Here is a 13,401-nt window from a genome sequence, read left to right on the forward strand (position 1 = left end):
AGGAGCATCAGAAGCTTCCGCCGGCCGCGCCCCTACATCACTGGGAATGGCCAGGGCGGCCTTGGGCGCGCTTGCATGCGGATTTCGCCGGCCCTTTTCAAGGATCCATGTTCCTTCTATTAATCGATGCCCAGTCTAAATGGTTAGAGGTGCATAAGATGGTCGGCACAACGTCCTGCGCAACAATCGAGAAGATGCGTTTGTCTTTCAGTACGCATGGCCTCCCCGAGGTGCTGGTCACGGAAAATGGCACTCCATTCACAAGTGAGGAGTTGCGAGGTTCACTAAGATGAACGGCATACGCCATATCCGCACTGCTCCATACCACCCAGCTTCCAATGAATTAGCGGAGCGGGGCCTAAAGAAGCAGTCTTCCGGGTCTATGGATACGAGACTGGCTCATTTTTTTATTTTCATACAGGACCACTCCACATGCGGTGACTGGGGTAGCTCCCGAGGAACTCCTAATGGGCGGAGACGTCGCACCTACCTTAACATGGTTTTCCCGGACATTGACGCAAAAGTGCGCCGCACTCAAAAATGGCAGGGACATGGTTTTTCTCGGCATCGGCCGATTTGACAGTTTGCGCCTAGTGACCCAGTGTTGGTTCAAAATTTTGCTGGTGGTGCCCAGTGGGTCCCTGGCGTTATCTTTCACCGAATGGGCTCTGTCTCTTACCAGGTGCAAGCCCAAGGTCGTCTCCAACGCAGGCATGTAGACCACGTTCGGTCCAGAAGGCCATTTCTTCCAAAGATTCCCCGTTCCCGGAGCTCATTTCTGCAGCCACAGAGACCAGACACAGTGGAAAGTATTCCTCACAATCTTCCTCTGGTGCCGCACTCAAAGCCTGCGCAGGTCGTTGCAGAACCGCGTGGAGATAGAGACGCTGACATGACGGAGGCAGCGGACTCCGACTCTGAGATGGAGACACAGAGCGCCTCAGAGGGGGAGTCCTCGGGCCCACAGGCCGTGGATGTGCAACCGTTACGCCATTCATCACGGAAGTGCCGTTCTCCGTCACGTTACACGCCGCCCGATCCAGCGCCTCGTGCAAATGGAATCCGGCTTGCGGCAAAACGGGTCCGACGCCCTCCTTCGCCAGGGTCTTTGGTGGATTCCTTGGACTTTGGGGAGAGGGATGTTATAACCTGCCTGCTTACCACTGGCTGGGGACTAATGGCAAACCCACAACCCTTAGGGAGTATGAGCTTCCCCACTGAGGGGGAGGGGGGGGGGGGCGCGGAGAAATCATTAGCAGATTCCCTGCATAAATGGAGCTGGCCAGTTTGGAACCAGCTAGAGGAGAGTGAGCAGCAAGGGAGTTGCTGCTGTTGTATATATATGTTATTGTAAATAAATGTTATTTCTTTTTATCCTTCAACTCGTGCTGGATTCTTCGTGGCCCTCACAAAAATAAGAGTATTATGTTTTGGGACTGTGTCTTTAATGTAGGGTAAAACAATGGGATTATGTGAATTGTTCAGACGTCTGCCTGACAGCAAGCCTGGGTGATTTAATTTCTAGAGATTAAAGGGGACCCAGATTGTTTTACTGGGAAGAAGGTATAAGGTGTTTGCACTTGGAGAAAATGGCTGAAGCTTGTGTGCGAACAGTGGATAGGCTGAGAGTCTCCAAAGTCCCAGAGAAGTGTTAAGAATGTCCCTTGTTATGAAATGAAATGAATGAAAATCGCTTATTGTCATGAGTAGGCTTCAATTAAGTTACTGTGAAAAGCCCCTAGTTGCCACATTCCGGCGCCTGTCTGGAATCTATTGTGTTTTAAAATGTCCACCTGATTCCAGATAAAAGCGGGTTGGGTTCTCAATGAAAGCTAATCAGCATCTCCATTTGGATACAAGGTCGATGTGATTCACAACGTCTTGGTGATTGGCTTCAAGGTGGGTAGGGTGTGGAGGAAGTCATTGTGACATTGGATACAGGATACCCTCAAATATTATTGAACATCTCAGGGAGGTTGGGCTGCTGGGCTACAAGCAGTATCCTGTATCCCTGTGCTTCCTGCTGGGCACACAGAGAGAGAGAAAGAGAGTAGCTAGGTGCCTCAAGTCTCTATGATTCACCATGCCAGAATGTAGGTGGAGCTCGCACTTTGAAAGACCAAATTTGTGGGGATTATAACGAGGCTGGAAGATTAGCCTAACTATTGCTGGAGGGGAAGTGTCCAGGAAATTGTGCACTGTAAAAGATGATTCTGGAGTTACAGGTTTCCAGGTTTGGAAAGAAAAAGTGCGGAAGTAAACCATCAGGAGCCAAGAATCATTTTGGACAAATTGTGGGAGAATAAAATATCTACTTAAAGGACAGTGTAATATGTAACAGATAGTCAGTTCCCTTTTGGTTGTGTTCAAAGTTCTGTTCTGTAGTTTAAAGTATAAACTGCCGACAAAAATAGTAGTTAGTCAAATGTGCCATTGTCTCTTTATTATGGCAAAGATCTTAAAACATGAAATCTTGTGCCATTCTTTCAGCTAATAACTGGAAGTTCGAATTTTTTTTCAAGTTATCAGTCCACATGGAAATTGTAAAACTATGCCAAAAATGTTTCCCGGCTCTTTGTTCCTTTTGAACCTGTGTACATGGACTTCATTTGGAAGGATTGCTGGCCAAACACCTGGACAGTGGACAATCAGTCACTGTTCATTCACTGCTCACCATCCTGTACAAAGAGCATAATCTGGACCCTGGACCCTGACCTGTCCACTGATCACCGTCCTACCCCCTTCTCACTTTCAGCCCTCTGATCACGGTCCCATACCCGGATCGCTGTCCCACACCCCGATCACAGTCCCGCCCCCTGATCACTGTCCCGTCCACTAATCACAGTTCTGCCACCGCTCACTGCCCTTTCCCCTGCCCTCTGTCACCACTCACTCCCCTTCCCGCTGCTCTCTGTCAAGTCCCTTGCTCAGTGTCCTGCTGCCTTCTCGCCATTCTGCCCCCTGCCCTCTGTCCTGCTCCCTCCCCAGCCCTGATCTCCGTCCTGCCCCCTGACCTCTGCCCAGACCCTTGCCCACTCTCCTTCCTGGTGTTCACTGCCACCTGCCCTGTCCACTCTCCTGCCCCTGCCCATTGTCCTGCCTCCTCCACAGTGACTGGTGCCCCTGTTCCTGCTCCCTGGCCAGTCCCCTGCTCCCTGACCTGTCTCCTGGTCACCGTCCTGCCCCTGCTCCTGCCTTGTCCAATGTCCTGCCCACTGTTCAGCCCCTGCTTCCTACCTTGTCCAATGTCCTGCCCACTGTCATAGATTTCATAGAATTTACAGTGCAGAAGGAAGCCATTTGTCCCATCGAGCCTGCACCGGATCTTGGAAAGAGCACCCTACCCAAGCCCACACTTCCACCCCATCACCCAGTAACCCCACCCAACACTAAGGGCAATTTTGGACACTAAGGGCAATTTAGCATGGCTAATCCACCTAACCCGCACATCTTTGGACTGTGGGAGGAAACCGGAGCACCCGGAGGAGACCCACACTGATATGGGGAGAATGTGCAGACTCCGCACAGTGACCCAAGCCAGGAATCGAACCTGGGACCTTGGAGCTGTGAAGTAATTGTGCTAACCACTATGCTAACATACTGTCCAGCCCCCTGCCTTGTCCAAGGTCCTGCCCACTGTCCAGCCCCTGCCTCACACTCAATGCAGTAAAACAGCCAATCGGCGCCCTCCCTGGCCCAGCTGGGACCCCACGTGTCAGGTGCCCAATCAGAATCCTGTCATTAATATCTGTCCCTTCAATCAGCGAGGAGGGAGAAGTGCCGCCGACCAATGGGCGACTGGGTTCGGGACAGAAAGACGGGCTGGAGCAACACAAAACCCGGAGCGGAACGCGGAGTGGGGAAGGCGGCCGTGAGCCGGGGAGCGGATCCGGGTAGGGGAAGTGCGGAGTGGATCCGGGGAGACACGGAGCGGAGTCGGGGAGGGGGCGCGGAGGAGGGGGGACGGCGCTGACCAACTGCTGTGGTTTCCCGGAGCTCGCCCTCGGGTAAGAGTTCGGGGGTGTGTGTGGTGTGTATCCGGGGACTCTCTCTCTCTCTGTCCTGCCCAGTGCCCGAAAGGGTGAGGGCCGGTTCCGCCCCCCCGCCAGTGGCAGCACCTCCTGCCCGCGGCTGCTGGGTGTGAGGAGAGCGGCTTTCCTGGTCCAGACTGAGCAGCCTCTGCTCCAGGGTGACCATTACTACCGGTCACTTCAAAAAGATCAGTATTTCCAATTGGCACAACCTCGGATGCCGTTCAGCACCTGTAAAGAGATTATTAACTTGCTTTTTCTTATCTTCGCTGAATGATGAAGCTGTGTTTGCGTTATCTTTTTTCAACACCCATTTGGTTTGTAACGAGCGTTGCTGCTTGTATTTTCCGAAACAGTGCAGTCAGGGGGAGTCCGCCAGACAGTCAGGACTGGCCATATTCCGCATGACCAGCCTCAAGCACTCCACCGCTGCCCTGTGCTGTTGAGGGTCAGTTGTTGCCAGAATGAACATGGGGATATAGTGCTCCGAAAAGCGCCACAGTCAACGAAGTGTTTTTGAAGTGTAGTCACTTATTGCTAATTGCAACATAGGGAAACGTGCCAGCTAATTACACACACAGCAAGATCCCACAAAGAACAATAAGATAAATGAATGTTTTTTTTACTCACTGGTGGTTGTTAAAGGGGCAAATATTGCGCCATGGTATCGTTTGCATGTGCCTGAGAGGACAAATTTGTATCTGTCTATTCCAAAACTCCGACTGTAAAGCGCCTCCATTGAATAGTCAGCCCAGACTTTATGCTCAATTCCGGGAGTAAGACTTGAAGTCATAATTTTGTGATTTAGAGGTAAAGAGTACTACCACTGCGCCCTGGCTGATAGCAGGGTATGCTGCAATTTTACAGGTGCTGAGATGAGATGTTAAACGGTTGTCTGGTAGCTGTAGTGGCTACAAAATGTACAGGATTAGGAAAGATATCTTGTGGTTTGAAGGAAGCAAGTTTTTTTTAAAGCTATCGTTGATTCTTTCACCAGAAAGAGACGGGGCTCCCTCTTGAATTTGTTGATCTTGTCTATCTTGTGTCCCGGGCCAGTCTGCTTCATCTCCACTGGGTGAAATCAATCCTAAACTGCTGTTCTCCTGCCTTCCTCTGGTTGTTTGTCATCCGCTGTTACACGCCCGCAGGAGTGGTCAACCTGTCAATGCTCGAAATGCAGAACATAAAAGTGTAATCTTTGCAAAGAGGCTCATGCTTTAAGTAGTGTACCAATATTTCCATGTAACTACAAATCATACAATGTATGGATTGTGGGAAATGTTGAAATCTAGCACATCAGCATATCCGTTTGATTATAATTATTTGCTTAAAATCTGGATTTGACATCTTGTGTCCCAGTCTGATACATTCTTCCACTTGAGTACTACCTTTTCTTTATCTCTGTCTTATTCCCTCTGTCTGTCCTTGTCCTTTCTATCCTTTGTCTTGCTCCCCTCGATTCTCACCCTCTTCCCTTTTTACTTCCCTTCACCCACCATCCATCTTCCTTCTGCCAACTGACTACCCCATGTCAAAAGTAATTATTAATTCTCCCTCTGTGATTAGATGCTATATAAACTCTACCTGAAATATAATGAAAGTTAATGCTGATTTTCCATGGACTGCTGACTGTGTATGGACCTTTAGGGAATTGTTTGAAGAAAAGACAGAAGGCGGTATAGCTTCTGGAAGGCAGAGGCTACCTGCTCCAATTCTGGCCGATGGCACCTCTGCCAAAGTCCCACAACAGCAGGACTGGCAAGAAGATAATAGTATCAATTTCTAGTCTCTTAAAATAGTATTTTTAAAAAAAAGTATTTTTATTCAGGTTTTGCAGAATTTTTCATAAAAGAACAGTAATAACAATAATAACAAAACTAACTAGAGTGAATATTAACATAGTGTAAAAAGAGAATATAGAATAACAATTAAAAAGACATTACCCCATGCGACCCAGTCTTCCCACACCATCCCAATGAAGCACTCACCCCCTACACCCCTCACCCCCCCTCCCCCCATACGGTGCCTAGCTTTAAAATAGTATTTTAACGTACGTTAGCCTCTAGTACCGTGTGAGACTGTACCCAAGTAACCTAAATAAAGTTTATTGGATGCACAGCATTTCCACTGAAAGTTGCATCTGCATGAGATGTAGCAAAACAGGCCTCGGGAAGAGAAGGTGAAATGTAAGACTACTTGCAGTCAGACTTCACTCACCGTGGCACAGATGTGCCGGGCACTGATTTAACCTTGTTTTCTTTCGAGGTCTTGTCTGCAAGGAAGCAGACTTTTGTAGATACGTTTTAACTAAAATGGCCTGGCTATTTGCACATTGGGATAAGGTGTTTGAACTATTGCACTCTGTTCAGTTCAATCTCACATAATATGCCTGTGTGATTTGAGCTGCTCTGCTGTTACTGTCCCAAAGTGGGTTTCTGGCTGGGGTGGAAGATCAATACTTGGAACCCCCTACACACAGTGGACAAACTAGTTTATTTGTAATCACCAATGACAGCACCCCTCAGAGCTTCCAAATCCTTTGTCAGTGACTGTCCCTGACATTTCAAAATGAATCAAAGTAAGCTTATAATGCTTCTTTACCTGTGCACCTCAGTGCTTTGGCATCAGCATCATTTCTGTGAGATGCTTCAACTGTGCTCACTGATTCCATGCTTGATGTGTCCCCTGCAGAGTATTTGATGCTAGATGCTGCCCAATGGCATGCTACAGAGCAGACTTTTGCTGCATAACATCCAAATAGTGGTAGAATTTGTGTACCTAGCCTGGCCAGCTTGCATCATCATGTGGAATGAGAAAGCTGTCTTGCTCACCAGTTTCGTAAATGCAAACCATACCCCCTCCCCTCTTAATTTCTATTCAAACCCAGGCCAAAATCACAAAGCAATCAAAACTGTGGTAGTGCTGTACTTTTTCACAGCTGTAGCCAACTCCTCTGCTCTGCTCCTTCCTCACTTGCAACCAATGATTTGCACTGAATTTCTATTCTCAAACTGATACCCTCTGAGAAGCATGTGTGGCTGAAATGGCTTCTGTTTCAAGCGATGCTGGTGCTGCAAAATCCCAAGGTGAGCACCACCGATCGGCACTTTCTGCTCTTGGGTGTGTGGCCTTTTTGCTTTAAAGGAAATGACGCAAGATGGCCAGGTGCACTTTGGTTATACAAGGTGCTGACCGTGGCTCAGTGGTAGCATTATTGTTTCTGTTGGAATGTTGTGATTTCAAGTCACACACTTGGCACTTGAGCACATAATCCAGGTTGAGGGAGCGCTGCACTATTGGAGGTGTTACCTTTCAGATGAGATATTAAACCAGAGCCCCAGTTTTCCTTTCCGGCTGAGGGAAAAGATTCCGTTGTACCATTGGAATAAGAGTAGTGGAATTCTCCCAGCACTCCTGGCAAATAGTTGTCCCTGCAACTTCTCTAAAACAGGTTATCCCATTATCCCTGTCATTGAATTTATGCATTTTCTTCGTGTGTAATTTGTTTGATGAATTTACATCAATGAGTATCATTCAAAAAAGTATTTTATTGTCAATGAAGCACTTTGAGAAACCTTTGCAGGGCATGATGCTGTATAAATATAGCAGGTTATTCATGAAGCCCCGCCTTCTCAATCTTGCCCCTTGCCTGAGGTGTGGTGATCCTCAGGTTAAATCACCACCAGCCAACTCTCCCTCTTAAAGGGGCAAGCAGGCTATTAAGTTATTCCTTTTTCATAAAATCAAAAGGTGGAATCATGAAACAACAGCACCCTTTGAAAGAAAAACTAGTGTTTATATTGCACCTTCCAGAATCTCAGAATATTCCACATCACCTCACAGCCAGTGAATTACTTTTTTTAAAGTGTAGTCAGTGTCATGGAGGCCAGTGTGTGCACAGAAAGATTCAACTATCAACAAACGAGTTGAATGACCGGTTAATCTCTTTTGGTGATGTTGGCCAGATTTATTATCTCATTCTGTGCTGGCATTGGCTGTGGAAAATGGGAAATGGGTACCACATATTGATAGCTGAACAAACAAAAATTGATATGACTGGCTCGTTGCAAGCCTATGCCTGGAACTACTGGATGGCCAAATACTGTACAGAGGATGCAGGAAAATCTCAGCATGTCTGGCAGCATCTGTAAGGAAATAAATCGGAGTTAACATTTCAAGTTTTTTGTTTCTTTATCAGAATTGAAGAGAGGGAGAATGTGTCAGAGCTGAGTGAGAGTGCAACAAAACTTTGTTTTGAAACTGACCTGTTGTAATGAAGTCTGTTTATTATGAATGAGCCTGTTTATTCTGAATTAGCCAATGATAAGATTCAAACGTTTTACTCCCAAACACTGCTTTAAGAATTAAAATCAGTGATATTTCTTTTGTTCAGTTCTTCTACTACTACTTTTCCTCTCCTTCAGCCCAACGTTGTGAAAGCAGCAGCTCTGAAGCCATATGTAGTCCCCCCCCAGTGCCAACATAGAGTCATACAGCACAGAAGAGGCCCTTCGGCCCATCTAGTTTGCACCAATAAATCTACACTGATCCTACTTTCCAGCACTTGGCCCATAGTCTTGAATGTTATGACATTTCAAGTGCTTATCCACGTACGTTTTAAAGGTTACAAGATTTCCCACCTCTACTACTCTCTCTCAGGCAGTGCCTACCAGACTCCTACCACCCTCTGGTGAAAAAAATATTTCCACAAATCCCCTCTATACCACCTTAAAATTATGCCCCCTCATCATTGAACCTTCAACTAAGCTGCTTCCTATCCACTCTGTCTATACCCCTCATAATCCTATACACTTCAATCAGCTACCCCTTGGCCTTCTCAAAGAAAACAACTCGAGCCCATCCAGCCTCTCTTCCTACTCCATCCCAGGCGACATCCTGGTGAATCTCCTCTGTATCATCTCCACAGCAATCACATCCTTCCTATAATGAGGTGATGAGAACTGAACACTATTCTCCAGCTGTGGCCTAACCAAAGTTTTGTACAGCTCCAACATAACCTCCCTGCTTATAGAATCTATGCCATGATTGATAAAGGCATGTGTCCTGTATGCCTTCTTAGCTACCCTATTAACCTGTCCTGACATCCATTTGTGCTTCTGTTTTTTACTTGATTTGCCCAAAGGTTTGCAAAGGATTTGAGCTCATCCAAAACTCTGCTGTTCATTTTCTAACTCACACTGAAGTCCTATTCATAGAATCATAGAATTTACAGTGCGGAAGGAGGTCATTCGGCCCATCGAGTCTGCACCCTAACGAAGCTCACACCTCCACCCTAACCCCATAACCCAGTAACCCCACCTAACCTTTTTGGACACTAAGGGCAATTTAGCATGGCCAATTCACCTAACTTGCACATCTTTGGACTGTGTGAGGAAACCGGAGCACCCGGAGGAAACCCATGCAGACACGGGGAGAACGTGCAGACTCCGCACAGACAGTGACTCAAGCCGGGAATCAAAACTGGGACCCTGGAGCTGTGAAGCAACTGTGTTCATCACTGTGCTACCGTGCTGCCCATTTCAGCCTTCAGCTCTGCGATTGTTGCTCCACATTGACTGCTCTTCTGCACACACCTTCATTTTAAAATCTCATCCTGATGTCAATTTTCTACACATCTCCCCCTTTCCAATATCTCTGTAACCTCCTTCAGACCTACTGACCTCTTCTGCATTCCCCACTTGCCTCAGGGCACCATGTGTGGCTCTGCTTTCAAGTGACCAGGCCCTTAAACTCTGAAAGACCCTCTCCAACTCCTTCACCAGTCTCCCCTTCATAGAATTTACAGTGCAGAAAGAGGCCGTTCGGCCCATCAAGTCTGCACCAGCTCTTGGAAAGAGCACCCTACCCAAGGTCAACACCTCCACCCTATCCCCATAACTCAGTAACCCCACCCAACACTAAGGGCAATTTATCATGGCCAATCCACCTAACCTGCACATCTTTGGACTGTGGGAGGAAACCGGAGCACCCGGAGGAAACCCACGCACACACGGGGAGGATGTGCAGACTCCGCACAGACAGTGACCCAAGCCGGAATCGAACCTGGGACCCTGGAGCTGTGAAGCAATTGTGCTATCCACAATGCTACCGTGCTGCCCCTTAAAACCGAATTGTTGGAGCAAGCATTTTACCACACGTTTTAACCGCTTTCTGAGGTGCCGTGTCCATTTTTTTGTCTGATTTTCCTCCTGCAACCACTTTTTGACACCTTATTATAGTAAAAGTACCATAAATATACCAGTCGCTGATATTGTTGTTGCATAGACCGCAGCTTTCAGTGAAATTCATAATGCTCTTTGAAGTGTCCTAACCCACAGGGAGCAAGAGCTGGAAAGTGGGATGCGAGTGGATGGCTCCTTGACGGTAATAAAAGCAAATTACTGTGGATGCTGGAATCTGAAACAAAAACAGAAAATATTGGACAATCTGAGCAGGTCGAAACGTTAGTTTCCTTTTCTCTTCATAGATGCTGTCAGACCTGCTGAGATTGTCCAGTGTTTTCTGTTTTGGCTCCTTGTGTCCATGAGCCTCCTCCCGGCTGCAAATGCCTCTGATTTTGCAAGTTTACAGTTCTGTTGGTAAGACAAATACCTTTTTAGAGAAAGCACTGGTCCTATACTTGGGAGGTGATATCTCCGAATTGTTTTGAATTCAAACATCTGCAAGATGAGCTTTGTGTCCACTTATTGGCAGGAAGCTAAATAGCTACTTTCCTCTGATCACCACATTTGGGATTCGGCAATTGTGCTAATGGCGTTATTCAGTTTGAACCCTTACTCCCCATTTGGTTCAAATGCGACCGTTGCAACATCTGGAATTGTCTCCATCTGACATACCATGCCAGAAAGATCATTTTTCTCCGTTTGTGTGCATCCAACTGAATTGTAACTTAATTGAAGACTGAGTTTTAACTGGAAATCGTCTTGAAACGTGACGGTGGTTGAATCCAAAATCGGGACGCCATCTGTTGATACGTCTTGGCGCTGACACCAATGGGGTTTAAATCATTGTGGCTCTCTGGGATTAGGATGGAGAGTGGCAAAGTTGGTGCTGTGGTTTGGGTGGTGAAAGCGCTCGTCTTGTAAACAGGAGATCCTGAGTTCAAATGTCAGAGGTGCCTTTATGCGTTTAGGTCAATGCAGCGTCCCCGAGGGAACGGATGCTCGCAATGTAATGCTGAAAGCAGAAAATGTTGGCAAGATCTCTGAAACACCTCTCTTTACCCCCCCCCCCCCCCCCCCGCCGCAATCCTAATTAGCCAGAAAGCACCAGATGTGAGCGCTGAGTTGTGTGTACTTCGCTGCTGGTGATAGGATGTCCTTTCCACAGGCTGGAGACTGTGCCAAGAAAACGCCTCAGGGCTTCCAGAAGAGATCCCTGAGCATCTTGGACCAAGCTGAAACCTCGGGACAAACCTACCCCCCACCCTTTAAAAAAAAACTTCCCTACAGCAACAGAAACTTGCTTGTAACAAAATGATCTTTCGCAGATTTGTATGTGTGTGTGTGTGAGAGAATTCTTGGCTTCCAGATTTTAACACTGGCCTCTTGTGTGTTCTCTTCCAGCTCAAATAAGAAGAATAAGATGTGAAGGAGCAGGAAGTGTGACAACACAGAGAGAGATACAGTACTTTGTGAGACACAGGGACAGTGGAGGGAGAACTTTCCCTGGGAGCTGAGGTGTGTGTCTGGCTGAGCCATGTCTGCTGGAAGAGGCTTCGGCTGCTCCGGGAAGGCTTGCGAGCAGCAGGAGAAGCCGGGGAAGGCGAGCGTGGTGCTGGTGGACTCGGATTCCGAGGAGGAGAGGCTCTCGGCGAATCGCCGCCAAGCCGGGCGAGGGGCGGGGCGCCCGGCGGCAGCGGGGGGCTCGCTGTGGAACGGCGGCGAGCTGCTGTGGGAGAGGCGGGCGGCCGCCATGTGCACCCCCCGCAGCCGGCTGCCCGGCGCCTGGCCCAGCGAGCCGCAGAGCCCGGGCGCGCTGCCCCCCGCCCTGGGCGCCATCTCCCTGCCGCCCGGCATCCTCATCATGACCGCCCTGCACTCGCCCGCCGCCGCCCTGGCTGCCATGGCGGACGGCGCGCTGCAGCTGGCCAGCCTGCCGGACTGCACCGCCCTGCCTCAGCAGGCCCCGCCCGCTGCCTCCAGCCAGCCCGCCAAGAAGAAGAGGAAAAGGTGCGGGCTGTGCGCACCCTGCAGGAGGCTCATCAACTGCGGCGAGTGCAGCAGCTGCCGGAACCGCAAAACCGGCCACCAGATCTGCAAGCTGCGGAAATGTGAAGAGCTGAAGAAAAAGCCAGGCTCTTCACCAGAGGTAGAGTAAAACGCATGAGGGGAGTGGCTGGGTGGGTGCTGCATTCTTCACCATTCATCCAAATCTTGTCGTCAGTGAGGAGCTTTTGGATTAACCAGGGTCATAAACCCGTTTCTTTAGTTCATGTCTGCGAGGGTCTGAACGATTGTGCAACTTCCTTGTCCCTTTCCCTTGAGGTGCTGTAATTGGGGAGAGTGGAGAGGTGGCAGAGAGAAAGAAACACGATACCTGGAACTGCTTCTTGGAGTGAATGACAGTAATGAGCGCTGTAGGACTCTTCAAAGTGCTTTTCCCTTGAGTCCCAGTCATCCACCATTCAATCTCTGGCAATTCACGTTTAAATTTGGGTTCTATTCACTGGCATTGGAAAATCCACTGGTGTACAGGTGTGCAGACAAGGCAAGGAAGTGGGAGATGGAACTGGAGACAACACACCCAACATTGTGCTTGGAATGCACCATCTGCTTCAGTCTGGCTAAAGACAGGCAGTAATTCTGCATTAATACTCAGCATGCAGTGCTAGCTTGGCCTGTTAGGTTACCTTGTTTGAATTCTGTAGACCTAGGGAGACCTCTTGCCTCGTTGGTAGATCAATCCTAAATCAGAAAGGCACACCCAAGGCTTGTTAGTATCCGTAACAGGAGATATCCGCAGCTTAATAGGGAATTTGCATTTATGTTTATCTCGGCTAATCAAACTCTCCAGTATACGCCAAAAGGGTCACCAAGACAAACATTTGGATGCTCCTGGTCTAGGGTTGTTGTTGGCCAATTTTGACAGGTGTGACTAGTTTTTACAGCAACCCTAACCCACCCTCTGGCCATGTGTTGCAAGTGGTAAGGAGACTTGTCTGTTGGACGCAAGACAATTTAGCATTTGAAGGGTATATAATTATCTCATCTACAAACAAACAGGAATTCCTTTAAATCAGTGGGTGAAAATTTGTACTCCTGTCTTTCCGAAATGTATTGGCCAAGGCGAGGTTTTTGGCTGTCATGAGCTGATTGGTTAACATTTTGGGGCTTAACTTCTTATGTAC

The 13,401-nt window shown here is 48.2% G+C and overlaps 1 protein-coding gene across 2 annotated transcripts in view; it reads left to right on the plus strand.

The window, feature by feature from the left end:
- The first annotated feature begins 3,945 nt into the window (after nucleotides 1-3,945).
- The window catches only part of LOC119970214 (CXXC-type zinc finger protein 4-like), a 78,555-nt gene continuing 69,099 nt past the window's right edge, over nucleotides 3,946-13,401 (plus strand). The window contains exons 1-2 of one of the 2 annotated variants that reach the window (XM_038804470.1): nucleotides 3,946-4,007; nucleotides 11,618-12,362. In XM_038804470.1, the coding sequence (XP_038660398.1) occupies nucleotides 11,751-12,362 (612 nt within the window). In that variant the 5' untranslated portion in view covers nucleotides 3,946-4,007; nucleotides 11,618-11,750. Of the gene's footprint in view, nucleotides 4,008-11,374; nucleotides 11,520-11,617; nucleotides 12,363-13,401 lie in introns of those variants that run through there. The other variant, XM_038804471.1, reaches the window with a different exon arrangement.

This window comes from Scyliorhinus canicula, chromosome 8 (assembly GCF_902713615.1).
Source record: "Scyliorhinus canicula chromosome 8, sScyCan1.1, whole genome shotgun sequence".
Lineage (NCBI taxonomy): Eukaryota > Metazoa > Chordata > Chondrichthyes > Carcharhiniformes > Scyliorhinidae > Scyliorhinus > Scyliorhinus canicula.